This window comes from Colobus angolensis, unplaced genomic scaffold, assembly GCF_000951035.1.
Source record: "Colobus angolensis palliatus isolate OR3802 unplaced genomic scaffold, Cang.pa_1.0 Scaffold153, whole genome shotgun sequence".
Lineage (NCBI taxonomy): Eukaryota > Metazoa > Chordata > Mammalia > Primates > Cercopithecidae > Colobus > Colobus angolensis.
The window spans coordinates 6,006,359-6,022,444 of record NW_012114633.1 but is presented as its reverse complement, the minus strand read 5'-3'; the positions used below and the strand labels follow the sequence as shown (position 1 = coordinate 6,022,444).

At 34.4% G+C, this 16,086-nt stretch overlaps 1 protein-coding gene across 4 annotated transcripts in view; it reads right to left on the bottom strand.

Moving 5' to 3' along the window:
- Positions 1-2,797: 2,797 nt before the first annotated feature.
- The window catches only part of TFPI (tissue factor pathway inhibitor (lipoprotein-associated coagulation inhibitor)), a 108,258-nt gene continuing 94,969 nt past the window's right edge, over positions 2,798-16,086 (bottom strand). For 2 of the 4 annotated variants that reach the window (XM_011936484.1, XM_011936486.1), the window contains exons 7-8: positions 4,066-4,245; positions 2,798-3,048 (exon numbers count right to left, since the gene is read on the bottom strand). In XM_011936484.1, coding sequence (XP_011791874.1) covers positions 2,942-3,048; positions 4,066-4,245 — 287 coding nt within the window. In that variant the 3' untranslated portion in view covers positions 2,798-2,941. Of the gene's footprint in view, positions 3,049-4,065; positions 4,246-15,082; positions 15,309-16,086 lie in introns of those variants that run through there. The other 2 variants (XM_011936487.1, XM_011936488.1) reach the window with 1 other exon arrangement.

The window sequence follows — 16,086 nt, the reverse complement described above, 5'->3', positions numbered from 1 at the left end:
ATATTTAAATATACATGTCTATATTTTTACAATTATGTATGAAATCAGTGATGAAAACACATATGTAGCAGAGTAAATTTAAAATGTATAGATTGTTAGGACATAGTGTACTAATTTGTTTGACAAATAAATTATAATATATGGATGAGTACTTGTAATTAAAAGGCAACTATTAACAATTCCAATTAAAGGAAATAAAAGCAGAGTGTGGAAACAATTTTTTTGATCTTAAGATTCTGTACCTTTATGATAACTAATGAGCATTGGATTCTTTTTTATGTACTAAAATCATTGTGAGTCCAACAGCCAGGTTTCATTATTCAGAATAATATATTTTACTTCTTATAATGTAAAAAATATAATCATTTGAGTGGTTTTCAGCATGATCTGTTAATTTTGAATACACAGAATGAACAAAGCAGGTAAATATATGTATATGCTGAATAATGTAATTCCATATACAATTCACAGTTAGATGCATTTGATTGTGGAAGACAAAGGAAGACAATACCATAAAGGTCTTATTCCAAAACAAGGTAAAAATAACGTTCACATGCATTAAACATTTCAAGCCATCTCAGTACATGTCTTTCTTGAGTAAGTAGTGAACCAATGGACCAGTGGTTATTGTTGGAGAAAACAATTACACAACTCACAAATGCACTATTTATACAATCTTAGTGACTATTTACCACTTCACCCAAGTAGACTTTCCCACTTATTTGAAGCTATTGCTATCTATAAATAAACAGCAACAGGAAATGTTTCACAAGGGCCTTTGATTTCCAAAACTCTCAAATTCCACAGCAAAGACTCACTTCAAGGCAATTATTTATGTACTGAACATTTGAATCAAGATGTAACATTTTCCTTAAGTGAAAAATGCTGATACTATTTTGCAATGATAAAATTTGTATACCACAGTAGAAAATGATTTGTAATTATATGTTAGTACTTTTCATATTCCATATTGAAACACAGTAAGTCTGTAGCTGGGCTGTACCCTGACTTTACATGAATGGCCTGGAGGGGATCATATTTTTAAACAGGAAATTAGTGTGAATTAGCTGAGTAATTAACATTCAGTGTACCGTGAGCATTCTTAACTAAATCAAAATAGTCATGAAAGAAAGTACTGTAGGTAAACCCAAAAATATACATCAAAATTAAATGGTGAGGTTGAAGGTCGTAGTTAAGTACCAACTAGTGTGAGTTCTGCGAGCATTTTGAAAGGGTGGAGGAATGTACTAAATTTCTGAGGAATTAATACTGATGGGAAGAATGCAGTAAAGAGTAAAAATGGGGGCATTGTGGTTTATATCTGTAATCCAGCACTTTGGGAGGCTGGGGCTGGAAGATTGCTTGAGCCCAGGTATTCAAGACAAGCCTGGGTAACATGAGGAAACTCGTCTCTACAAAAATTACATAAATTAGTTGGTGTGGTGGCCCGCACCTGTAGTCCCAGCTAGGTGGGAGGTTTCAGTGACCCGTGATTGCACCACTGCACTCCAGCCTGGGTGACAGAGTGGGACCCTGTCTAAGAAAACATAACAAAACAAAATGGAAAAAAAAAAATGTAAAGAAAAAAGCCTAGAGATTGGGTGAATTTTTTTGGAAAAAAAAAAGCATAAAGATTTGGAGACTGTTTAGATGTGGTATATGAGGGAAAACAAGAAATCTAAAACAAGAAATCTAAACTGAGTTCAAAATTTCAATCCTGAAGAACAGGCAGAATTATACTATCATTGTTAGTGAGAAGTCATGAATCTATACCAGATGAATGAAGTGGTTGTTTCTAAATCAGTTCCGATTCAAATGTCAAATTGAGGTGAACACTACAGAAACTGACGTGTCTTGGAGGTTGTTGAGGTTATTGAGATACCAGACTGCACATGGCTCAGCAATAAATGAAAGATATAGGTCTGGATATAGTGAATTAACTCCAGTGAAATATTAAATCCCCAAGAGTGACTAGCACATGAATTTTCTAGTAGACACTTCCTTGCTGATAATTTTCTCTTCAACAGAAATAACCTACCTTTTTAAAGCATGAATTATTAGTTGCATTGTGTGCAAATCCTAATGATAATGGAATAGATTTCAGAAGGTTTAAATATTTTTGTTATATTTAGTAAGAGAAAATATTGGGAAGCATAGTATTAGGAAGTACATATAAATAATTCCCTTTCGATTGCCATAAAACTTATTGTTTCCATAAAGTTTCTCCTTATCAAGAGTTGTATTTGACAAACAATTATTCAATCATCTTGACTGATAGAATGGGCTACGGTCAAATAAAAAAAAAGTGAAACCAATCCAAATCAGGCAGGCACATGATGCAGAGTTGACTGTTCAAAGACAGTTTAGCTCAATATTGATGGAAGTACTGGTTAGTACAATAGGAGAAAAGCTATGTCTAAGGAGGGAAGCACATAATAGAATTCTGTTATTACCAGTCTTTTCAAATACACAATTGAATAATCTTTATCAGAAGCAGGTGTTTGTCACCATTTTCTATGTGAAACTCAAGAAGTTCTTGATTTTTTGAGAGCTATATTCCTTAATCTGGTTACAGACTATAAAGGAGATAATCATTTACATGATCGTATCCTCAAACAAATGGTCACCAAATGGAAGCAAAGGACTGATTTGATGTAGCCGGTAGTATGATAATCTGTAGTAAAATGCAAATACAGAAGGATCCAGAGAATAAGTAATTTCCCAGTAGCCAGCTGATAAATTACAGACATAGAATAAGCAATTTAGCAAGATTAGAAAAGCAGCTCTGGTACAAATATGTTGATAACAAGTACAATAAGCATAGAAAATTTAATGAACATATTAATTAAAAGCATTTTAGTAGAAGAAAAAATAGAAAATCATAGCGAAACATTTCATATAAAATATTTAGTAGAATTAATGTTATATTGCTATAACGAATTCACATATTTTTAACAAAAACTTCTTCATATGCTATTTTCACTCTCTGCTTCTTTCTTTTTCTTTTGGTTTTAATTAGGCCTCCTTTTGATATTCTTTGGATGAAACCTATAAGAGGAAGAGGAATAAATTAATGTGTGATAAAATAACACAATGAAACATTTTATCTAAAATCCTCTCAAAGTATCTTTCAATATTTAAATCCGGCCGGGCGCGGTGGCTCAAGCCTGTAATCCCAGCACTTTGGGAGGCCGAGACGGGCGGATCACGAGGTCAGGAGATCGAGACCATCCTGGCCAACACGGTGAAACCCCCGTCTCTACTAAAAAATACAAAAAACTAGCCGGGCGAGGTGGCGGGCGCCTGCAGTCCCAGCTACTCGGGAGGCTGAGGCAGGAGAAGGGCGTAAACCCGGGAGGCGGAGCTTGCAGTGAGCTGAGATCTGGCCACTGCACTCCAGCCCGGGCGACAGAGCAAGACTCCGTCTCAAAAAAAAAAAAAAAAAAAATTTAAATCCAAAAGATGTTATTGATTTAAAAGCCTTTAATATGTTCATGTATTCGTGTAGAACAATCTATTTTTAAGGAAGTTACTTTGCATATATGAGTTAATAAAAATGGATAAGCATGCCGTTCATTTTTATTATTTGCTCACCTTCTGTTACAAATCCATGCTTGCTTTATTTTTAAAAAGTAGAAATGTGGCTGTATGTGGTTGATTAAATTACAGGTAGTTTGTATTTGCATTTTTATACTCTTCTTAGTATTTTATAAACATGCATTACTTTTATATTCAGAAGACATTAATAAATATGTTAAAATTTTTTGTATTACAAGAAAGCTTAAAGCAATTTTGGTATAGTCTTTTAAAGTGAATGCTTAGTATTTGAACATTAAAAGAATAAAATGTTTAATTTGTTTTAAATTGATTCTTTTCCGATGAGGACATTAAAAGAAATTACAGTTAGATATCTAGCAATATTATCTAAATGTAATTGAAGAGGACATTTGTTAGCTAGATCATACTTTCTTAAAATAAAGATAATTTCATATTTAATAGATTATCATTTAAATTCAATTGCTATCTTAAACACTAGTCAATTAATGGGAAGAGTATCTTCTATACCTTTTTTACATGCTCTCAGACATTCCTTTTTAGAAGTAAAATTGTTTTCATTTCCCCCACATCCACTGTACTTAAATGGGCGGCATTTCCCAATGACTGAATTGTAGTAGAATCTGTTCTCATTGGCACGACACAATCCTCTGTCTGCTGGAGCGAGACACCATGAGGGACCGTGAAATTCTGAAAACATCAGGAAAACATGGTAAGCCATATGTGATAGTGAATTTCAGGCTTTCATGTTGTATATTGTTTATAGATTAATGTTGTTGCATGTGCACGTAAAATAGTAATCTGAATGAATGAAGGGACATTTAATAAAATTGGTGCATTTCACACTTGGACTCGGGAAGGGGAACATCACACACTGGGCTTATCATGGGGAGGGGGGAGGGGGGAGGGATTGCATTGGGGAGTTATACCTGATATAAATGATGAATTGATGGGTGCTGACGAGTTGATGGGTGCAGCACACCAACATTGCACAAGTATACATATGTAACAAACCTGCACGTTATGCACATGTACCCTAGAACTTAAAGTATAATAAAAAAAAAATTGGTGCATTTCAATTATAGGAAAATGCTTAACAAAACCCTGTGTCCACTATATTGAGATCTTTCTCCAATGAATTAAAAAAATCTCATTTGCTAAAGAGAAGTGTTATGATTACTCTTTATATGAACAAACTATTTGTACGTAATAAAAACCACTCTTCAACGATGTAACTGCTGAAAATTTCTTACAGACACACATACACACACACACACATATTCATTTACATATCATTTGTTCACAAATATCTAGCTTTAAAAAAATTCTAATGAGCAAAGTTTTTATTTGTGATGTAACAAAAACACTGAAGCTGAGGAAGAGTTACCTCTCTTGACTAAACACACGCTGAATGATGTAATACAATCACAGTTTAAAGTGGAGGAATTCAGGAATAGCAAGCTTTAAGTTTCAAGGAATGAGTCCAGATGAGATGTTTGTCTCGGTAGCATTTTTTTTTCTCATAAATTGAAGCTTAGTTTTAGATGAGTTAAATGTTTTTGCAAAGGAAGCAATATTGCTAAAGCCAGTGAAATGAAACATTGATTTTACATCAGACAGATAAGCTGGTTTGTCAATGGGATCAATCAATGGTTTTCAAAAACACAAGAGTAAAATACAATTAGGGTAATAAAAGGAGCACTCATTTGCTAAATCAGAAGAGAAAATTAGTTTCAGCTCAACGTTAGTTTGTAGCTCTTTTGGAATTACTCTCAGTGAGGGGCACCTGGTGCTCTTCGGTAGCACAGCTAAACTGCTTGATGTTAATAAACCAGTACTACAGATAAGTTGTTATATGGCAAGGAATCAATACAAGAAAACTTTAATGGCTTTGCCAAATGGTGAGATGTGATACAAGCAAATACAGATGAGGAAGATTTGCTAAATGTCCAATATTAGCAGAAAATAGAACTTCGAGGAATCCAGTAGTTAATGAAGGTGAATAGATTTTGCCTTAAGCAAGAAGCAGTCTTTTGCCAAATAAACCTGAGATGAACAGACTGTAGAAGCAAAGAAAAGAAATAAAACAAAGTGAGAAAAAATGAGAAAAAATCTCAAATTGATATAAACAATTTTTACCACCTCCTGCCTTCTAGATATTTAAATAAAGACTAGAGTGTCTTCATATAGTAACTCAGGTAACAAAAAATATTCTGGGAAATATGAGAGGGAATGAATACTGTGAGAATAATTTATGAGAAGAAATTTGAGACAGGTGACATCCTTGTGCCAAACTATATATATATAATCAGAACTATAATCTAAAACAGAGTATTTAATTTTACTTAAGTCTTTAACTAGGTATATACGCAGTGATTACAAATCCTTCTAGGATTTGTTAAATGAAAATATCGTTTTAAATCATATGTAGCCCTTTATGTTTTACCTTATCCTATGTGGGGATTATAGTGCATGATTTTTAAAGTAATTTTTATTGTGTATGTGTGAGGTTTACAAAATGATGTTATGGGATATATATAGATAGTAAAATAGTTGCTATAGCGAAGCAGATTAACATATCCATCTTCTCACAGTTATAATTTTGTGTGTGTGACAAGAGTAGCTAAAGTCTACTTATGTAACAAAAATCCCTAACACAATACTTTTTTACTAACTGTCATCTTCATGTTGTACATTAGATCTCTAGGCTTATTTATCCCACATGCCTGTATTTTGTATCCTTTGACATGATGATATGCCATCATAAATCAAAGTTGAATGGTGAGAATGTGTGCTAGACATTCTAGAAAATGTTGACATTTCCTGTCACTAAGAATCATTTATATTAGAGGGATTTTCTAGCAGTCTAGGAGAGTGGTGTTGTAATTGAGTCGTACTATCGTACGAACTTTTCCAATGTGTCTGATGTGTAGTATCATTCTTGCACAGCGTAGAATATAAAATGATTAATTGCCACCACTTTGAACTCATGAGCTTCCAGTTATCACCTATGCTCAGAAACAAAAGAGATGCACTAGATGCAATTAGCCTAATTTGAGAAACAGAGAAAACAGAGGAAATTGCTATCCCTTTTTTTTTCCTGTTTAAACACCCACAGTAACTTCGAAATAGATGTGTATGATAAAATGACATGCAACTTATACATCAATTTCACTTTAGCATTTTGTGTGTAAGATACATCTGCCCATAGTAAGTTGCAGATAACATGTGTGAATGTGGTTGTAAATTGTATCCTTATTTGCAAATGTTAGTTGTTACATCTTAATAGCAATGCCAGACATCAAGCCCCCTTATTCCAGAACGGAGAAAACTTTTTGTTGACAGGGAGCAAACTTCTTCTCTTTTCCCACATAGAACCTACAGTAAACATGGCCCAATCACAAAATCAAGGTTATTTCAAAATGAGAAAAAGCTAGCCTAGTACATATGGGGCTACAGTCCCTAGATTGGAGGTATGAGAAGAGGAGCCTCTGTTGTCATAGACCAAGAACAGCAGGTAAACCCTAGAACCATTCGGGCCTTTCCATTGAAGCTGAAACCGTGGAAGATACACCACAGATGTGGTGGAGAGACGTATGCTAGCTTCTGTCTTCCTTTGACCATCCAGTCATCCAACAATGGCTGCCATTTACCAAATCCTTTCAGAAGCCAGAGGAGAAAGTTCCCCATAAAAACCACACAAGACAGGTTGAAAGCAGGGGGTTGGTTTGAGAGCAAACAGCCAGTTGACCAGCATAGATGCCAGCAGAGAAAATTTCACTAAATTATCCAAGGCATCAGATTGCCTCTACTAACACTCTTTATGACTTCTGAATCAGAGAGTGTCTGGCACGCTGCTTCTGACAGCCTGGGATTTGGTATGTAAATACCCCTATTATCAGATACTTGCTCCTCCTTGTCCATGACTGATGCAATGTCAGTTGTTTATCTATCTTATGTTGCCCTGATTTCAACCTCTGCTTACATAGATCATTCAACACAACAGAATTTTGACCCAGATCAACAGTGAGGTTCCCAACACTAAAAATGACAATATTTCGATAGTGTATTAAAATGTGAAGTTAATCACTAAGGATATTTCATTATATGTAATTAACTTTTAGAAGTTTTTAAAGATGCAATAAATTATTGTCATTTAAGGAATCATTGTAAGGCGAGTATTCTTCAGAACATAAATTTTACCTGATATGTAAACTAATTCATTTCTCTTAAGATGATTTTTAACTCTGAGCAGTAAGACTATCATTGGGTTACTGTAGCATAAATCACAGTAAAATTAAAGTAATGAAGCAAATGGTTTCTTAAAAACATTTTAGCTCCATTCGAATTTTTTTCACTTCTTGAAGAGAAAAACTTGTTTCCAAATAGCAAATTTATTCTACATATAGATCAGCACTCACCTATTCAAAATCAAGACTTTGCTATCTACAATGAAAGAAAATACAAAGGTTTGGCAAAATGTGATTTTTTAGTTGAGATTATAATTATTCACAGAAATTTAAGATAGAATAAAAAAGACACTAACCTGACTTTTGTTCTTTTTCCAAAGGGAATTTATTAATCAAATGCATTCTGTCTTGATCCTGCCATTAATAACAAGTTGGGTACCTTCTGTCTACAGGGTTTTGACAGGTTTCAGAATTCAGGATCCACTTTTGTTTTTTATGTCAGTAACTATCATGATGTAGTGTGACTGCTAAACTGTAAGACGGTGCTGTAAACTCAGTTTTACAGGTACAGTTGTTAATTTAAATTTGCTTTGAGATTTACACAGTAAACTTTGAATCATATATTCACTTGGAATCTTTACTGTGGTATCTTTCTTATGACTCTCATTTGGCTTGCCTACTTAGGCTTTTGTTTTACTAAGCAAACTAGGTTTTATGAAATATCTTACAACTTGTTAAGTACATTTATTTTTGTCTTCTGAGACTTTTTAGGGAATCGTATAACAAATCTTTTTAAAAGTTTTTTGTTTATAATTTTGTAGTAAAGAGAAATATAAATTATTTACTTCAAATTATCTTTGTAAAATTTGAAATAATATGAAAGTATAACAAATGTAAAACAAAATTTGTCCATAATTTGATTCTTACCCTTTAACCACTACTGATGGTTTATATATCTTCAAATTGTTTGCATATGCAAATGTATTAGTATAATATTCTATATTTATTACTATACTTGATAATATTTTGTGGCTGTGTCTCTGTATTTTTATATAGACCTCACTCTTTTTAATGTAGGTACAGTATTTCATTTTATGAGTTAACTACAGCATATTTAGTCAAATGGACATATAGATTATTATAATTTATGTTTTTCAATTCCAGACAACAGCTCATGAATACCCATGTACACTGGTTCAGGTACTTCCAGAGGACAAGCTTCTAAAATTAGAATTATGCAAAATCTATATTCAATTTATAACTTGGTAGATGTTGCTGAATTTTCCACTGAAACTTTTCACAAATTTATGTACCTACAACGACATTTAAAGTGCCTAAACCATTTAGCAAAACATGGACCTTACTGCTATGAATTTATCTACTATTCAACACTTTTTTTCTTCCCCATGCCAACAAAAGTAGAAGGGTACAATGTGGGACAAGAAACTGCTTATAGCTTGCCAAATGTTATATGAAATATCATTTACATAAAATCTAAATGTCATTAATTTGAAGATGCACTATTATTTTATGTACTACTCATGAAGAAAGAAAAACATGGCCGGGCACGGTGGCTCACACCTGTAATTCCAGCACTTTGGGAGGCTGAGGTGGGTGGATCACCTGAGGTCCAGAGTTTGAGACCAGCCTGGCTGACTAGGTGAAACCCTGTCTCTACTAAGAATACAAAAATTAGTTGGGCATGGTGGCACACAGCTGTGGTCCCAGCTACTAGGGAGGCTGAGGCAGGAGAATCACTTGAACTCCAGAGGTGAATGTTGCAAGTGAGTCAAGATTGTGCCACTGCACTTCAGCCTGGGTGACAGAACAAGACTCCAGTTCAAAAAAAAGAAAAAGAGAAAGAAAGAAAAAAAAATACATAATTACACTATTATACACTATCAGTTATAAGTTTCACCATGATTAGAATTGTTAGAATATAGAAAAACCTGCAAGTTAGAATCGAGAGAATGTAATAATTTATATTTTGTGCCAACACACAAATACATACATATACATATACAAACACATATAAATGAGAATAGAATTTATATATGTATGCATTGGGCAAATATTTAAAGGACTTGTAGTCAGTTGGGAGGATGATTACTATAGAGATAGCTTTATTAGGTAGGGAGCTTAGACATTTGCTAGGTTAAATTTTACAAAAAGATAATTTTATGCTGATCTTATTCTATATTGTTACATCTCCTCAAGCAGCTACTTCCAGTCTTGAACTTTATTTACTTTGTGATAAGTTGAAAAAAAACACAAGGAAATAGTAAAATGAAATATGCTATAATGCCAACAGTGATTGTTTCTGCATAATGTGGATATGGCCAGTGTTTCTTCTTTTATTTTCTTTTTTATCCAAATTATCTGCAATTATAATGCTCAAAATATATGATAGAAAAAATATGTTAGAGTGAGTCCAGTGTCCTGAGGTAATAGATAAAAGGCTAGAGATTAGAGATTGGAATCTGTTTCTGGGTAGGAATGTGTGGTAAACCTGTCCCTCTCTCTGTAAAAAAGAAAGAGTATGTATCTCTACTCATTAATCAGGCGAAGTGGTACTAAATTCGTGGAAACCAATCATCTATAAAGAAACAAAAAAAACGGGGCAGGGAATGGAAAAACAAGCACTGTGGACCTTTTTTTTCTCCCCTATGTGTACACTGGGCCACTTACCTGAGGATAGTAGAAGGAGGGTTGCCAGTGAACTTGAAATTGAAAGGTCATGAAGAATAGACTGAGTGAAACCTTGCCCAGACAGAAACTCCCTCCGCATATTAAAAGGGAAGGAAATAAATTGGGTAGATGTTCTCTGGGTTGGATTTCTTTGCCTAGATACTGCCTAATCCATGGACAGAGTTCATAAAGTCAGTGTCCTTCGGGGATTTGTCTAAACAAAGCCACAAAGAAAGAAAGCCATAGTAAAATTATAGATTATACAGCTATTGAGTATACTTTCTTCTAAGATGTCTAATAATGCATGAGAAAAACTTTCTTCATGACATATATGTAAAATTTTAAACCCTACAAAATTTTAGTAAAGTAAAAATTAGCATTTAGTCTGTGATCAGTTTTTTTAGGAAGAATGGGATTTTAGTAAGCAGAGGATACAGAGAAGCATATGGATGAAGGAAAGTAAAAACACAAAGGTCAGAAGGTTTCTAGTTGGCTTGGGGGTACTTTGCAAACTCCAGGCTATCTGGAGAACATAACACAAAAGAGACTATAGTGGGATACAAGGCTGGAAAAATACATTTAGGTCAAATTAAGAAGGTTCTTGAATACTACTATATTTGGATTTTACAATGCAGACAATAATGAGCCACTGAAATTATTGAAGAAGGAAAAGACGAGTTCTGATCTCATTGAATACATGAAGGAAATTCAACCAGGCATGTTTAGGTTGAATTCGGTAACTTTCAATAGAGAATAATATAAAATTACCATAACCGAAGCAGTTACCATGGGAGTAGCTAAAATTAAGCACCAGATTGAATTTGGGCAGGTAGAGAGCTGGAGATGAAATAATTCTAGTGTTTCTGCATTCAGAAGATGTAATATTTTTCCAATATATTATGAAACATTATAGAATAAATTCTACTTAGAATGTTGTATTTTTTGTAACTTTTGGTGGCTTTTTTTCATTGTGGCTTTACTTAGAAAAATATCTAAATATAAAGATGAAATTGTAGACTATGTCCATGCATTAGCCAGCATCCAGGCAAATGAATTTGAAGTGGAAGATGAAGATAGACCTCAAGTTTTGAAAACATAGAATACTTTAATGTTGACATTGTCTAATGAATGTAAAATGTTATTGTAACTCTGTTCTCCCATAACCCTTGCGCAGGTCTCTGTCTTAGCAGAGTTACAACACAGGCATTGAAGTCATCTATTTATTTATCTTTTTCCCTATTTGACAAACACACCTATAAAGGACAAAATTATCCTCTTATTATTCTATACTCCCCGTACCTGTGGTAGTTATTCCCATGTAGGAGACACTCAATGTTTGCTGAAATGAACTGAAATTAGGAAGTACACAGATCTGTACCTTAGGTCATAAGATAAAGTTGAAAATATAGGTCTGTATGTCTTTCAATTACTTATAAGATCCAAAGACAAAAAAAAAATTTGTATTTTATAACTCTATTTGAATTTTCAAGTGCTATATATGTTCTTTCAAATAATCTTAGCATAAAATATGTTAAATAAAGATACGTCAGATCAAGTTTACAGACTTTAGCTGCATTAAAAATGATCAATAATAAAATGTATACAAATAGCACTCATTTTTTGGCTGTAAACCTCAGATGAAAATAGGTCATCATCATCATTGAAAACACCCTCAAAAATTAATACTTCGTACTCTAATTGTGTGCTCAACACTGGGTTAAGAATTTGATGTCTCATTACAGTTTTACAAAAATTTTGAGATATTTCTTGCCACATAAAATAAATGAGGAACCTGAAGCCGAGAGAAGTTTTGTAATCTTTTTGCAAGGCCACAGACCGAGTCAGCAAATAGCAGAACTGGAATTAAAAACCACATCTTTCTTTCTATAACGTCAATGCTCTAAACCACTAAGATATGTCATTCTGAAAACTAATTAGAAAATTAAAAAAATAGTAGTACCTGAGCAAAAACATTTTAATAATTTTATCAGATAAAAAGAAAATTGTCACAGCTTCTCCTTTAGAACTGATGTCCAAATTCCCTCTTTTCTGAAGCTCAGGTTCAGAACATGTTAAATATACTATAGTCCACAGTCACAAGCATGAAGTTCAAGTTTTCTAAGTTTGAAAGAGTTCTAATCAAAATAGGTCACCACACAAGTCTTGGGGCAAAAATGCTGATTCAAACAGTATTTAGAGAGCTTGAACATTTGAAGGCAACAAGTATTGACTTGAGATGGTCAACACAGACTGATTCTAGAAACAACCACACCAAAGTTAGTCTTGCATCCATGGGATCATATCTGCACTGGTCACTCAGATCCATGTAATGGTATTACATACAATTAAAAGCTGGAAACCCCACTCCACTGTGTTCCTAGAAGAGGCAGAGTTGGAATTTTCCTGATCAACAAATTTTATTTATTTATTTTGAGAGAGTCTTGCTGTCATCCAGGCTGGAGTGCAGTGGCAAAATTACAGCTTGCTGCAGCCTCAACCTCCCCAGCTCAAGCAATCCTCCCACCTCAGCCTCCAGAGTAGGTGGGTCTACAACCACAGGCCACCACCCTGGGCTAATTATTTTATTTTTGGATCTCTGCATGTCGCTCAGGCTGGTCTTGAACTCCTGGGCTCAAGCTATCTTCCCACCCCAGCCTCCCAAAGTGCTGGTATTACAGGAGTGAGCCACTGCACCCAGCCACCATTTTGTATTAATACTTCTTAACTTCATTTCTGCAAAGATTTTCTATTATTCAAATAGAAAAAAGGAAGAGAATTACACACAACATAGAGTAGCTCAAGTTTGTCTAAGCTATTCCTACCACATTACTAACCTGCCCTATACCAGTTACTATTAAATTCATATTACAATAAGGATTCTTCTTTTTTAAGCAAAAGAAGTCTTATCAAATTAGTATTATTAATTTATTAGTTTGTAGTTTGCATGGTATTAATTTGTACACAATTTTTGGCTTATAGTTGTATAATAATCATAATGAATTTATTCCTACTATGTTACTGGTTCATACAAAATGAATGTTATTTTAAGTAATTTGGCTTACAAATTGGAAGTCTGTGATTTTTTTTTTCCTTTTAAAGACATCTATATATTATTCAAGCTTGAGAAACACTTCTCTGGAGGACTTTTATGACTGGGGCAACAAATTATCTGTGTTAAGACTAAAGATGGTCCAGGAAGAAAGGGATTAGAAAAGTAGACAGTGGTCATCTAGGGTGACTGCATTTCGATGGCAGTGATTTTGGCAGAGATGAAGTGCTACATTTTTGTTTCTCATCAGCATTCCTGTCAGGAAGTAGAAAACTTGCTGGGTGCTGTCCAAAACTTGTTATCTATTTTTGGAAAGCCAGCTTGTCAGAAAATCAGACTATGAGGCTCCAGATTTACTATGCAGGCATCTTTAGATTATGAGGGATGTTCCTGTGCTTCTTGGTCTTAGAACACATTATGAAAGGCAAGATACTTCTTTAGAACTATGAAAGTGGACTGTGGATGAAGTGGTTTTTTGTTTGTTTGTTCGTTTTTTAAGAACTGTAAACAGTGTTTGTCATGACCTGTGGTATGCAGCTGGATGTGGAACTCTTTAGCTGGTGAGGGATAGTTTCTCTCCAGAAAGTTCTCATGCTTGCAGTATTCCCCTACATGCAATCACACCTTCAACAAGAGGCCACGGAGATAATAACAACCTCATGCAGATTTATAAATTGACTATATCAGTGATTGTGTTTGAGTGTCCATTAGGCCCTTTGCGAACATAACACCTGTTTCAGAAGGCTAGTGATAAGAAAAATATTTTAAAAATGTATTTATATATGCATAGATTTTATTTTCTATTTTTTTCCACATAAATGGAATGTATGTCTGGAGGTCATACATTGAATACATTTAGGAGAGGGATAGAGTTTCAAGTAGCAAAATGATCTTCAGGATGTCATCCAATTACTTTCCCTGGACCTGCAGGCTGGCAGGAAGCAATGTGGAACTGGGTCAGGTATATAGGTGTTCCGTTTCCCAGTTAGTGGCCAACTAGAATCGGGTTGGCAGTAGCTTTTTAAGTCCACCTGAATTTTTTCCCCCCAGAATATCATAAAGCTGATGTTGTTCCCAGTTATCTCTCAAGAGTTGATATATGGGGCCAGGCACAGTAGCTCACGCCTGTAATTCCAGCACTTTAGGAGGCCAAGGCGATCACCTGAGGTCAGGAGTTCAAGACCAGCCTGACTAAAATGGTGAAACCCTGTCTCTACTAAAAATACAAAAAATTAGCCCGGTGTGGTGGCGAGCGCCTGTAATCTGAGCTATTCGGGAGGCGGAGGCAGGAGAATCCCTTGAACCTGGGAGGCGGAGGTTGCAGTGAGCCGAGATCACACCATTGCACTCCAGCCTGGGCAATAAGAGTGAAACTCCCTCTCAAAACAACAATAACAAAAAAAAAACAAAACAAAAAACCAAAGAGTTGATGTATGGAAGCAAAGGGATATATAAAAATCAGAAGAAAAAAAATGACTTTTTTTTTTTCATGAATAGTTAGGTCCAGTCAAAAGGCTCACAACTAGCACGAACTTCTGAGAACATTCATATTTCTTTGCTAGTTAGACATTTACCAGCAAGGTGCAGTGAGAAGACTGTGTTTACTATGCATGTAAATATTAAAACTTTATTAGCAGTAGACTACCGAAGGCATCATGTATACATGTAAATATTAAGGAAATGCCAAAAGCATAAATATTAACATAGGCATAAAATGCTATCCAATCCTAGAAAGAACATGGATGCATGAATGCAGAAGGCGTTCAGAAAGACTTGGTAAATATGAGCCGCATTCTTCCAACCATCATTTGTTCCTTCTTTTGTAACTGTGGATCACAAAATTAATAAATAAAAAATGTGAGTAATCTTTACATGTTTAACACTGTGATCAATGCTGAGGGTGGGAGAAGTCTATAAACTATATAGCACATTATCTTTTTCTTCAAAAAGTCTTGTAATCTAGACAGTGAGGTAGAGCAAACACAATATCTAATAATACAGATATTAAAGGAATCATAGTAAGAAGCCAGGGGAGAGAGACAGAAAGAAGGCCTCCTTATAGTAGTGAAAAGGCAGATTGGTTAAGAAGATGAGGAGGGTCAGTCAATTTTAGGTGGGGAAAATCACATAGAACATCCTTTAGAATGAAAGTGAATAATTTGTGTTTAATGGTAATGAAGAGGCCAATTTGAATGGATGGTAAAAAGTTGTACTTGAGGGACAGAAAACATCTGCAATAGATAGAAGACTAATGGACAATGCAGACAGATTTTAGGCAAGTGGACGAAGCTAAATTACCCACATGATCGATGAATGGAAATAGGACAATGATGTCAAAAAGGTCATGTATAACTTGTTACATATGACTGCTCCTTTTTCTCTCTCTCTCTTGCTCTCTCTCTCTCTCTAATATACTTTAGTTTACTTATGTTAGATATATAATTATATTATGTGTAATGTATATATACAATATCTGAGTTATATCTGAGCTTTCTAATATCTATTTATATATTTGTCTCATGTCTATACAGCCTGGTTTGCCTAAGCCCCTATTAGTTTATGCTTATTTTGGGACGATATCACATTTATATATATATATATATA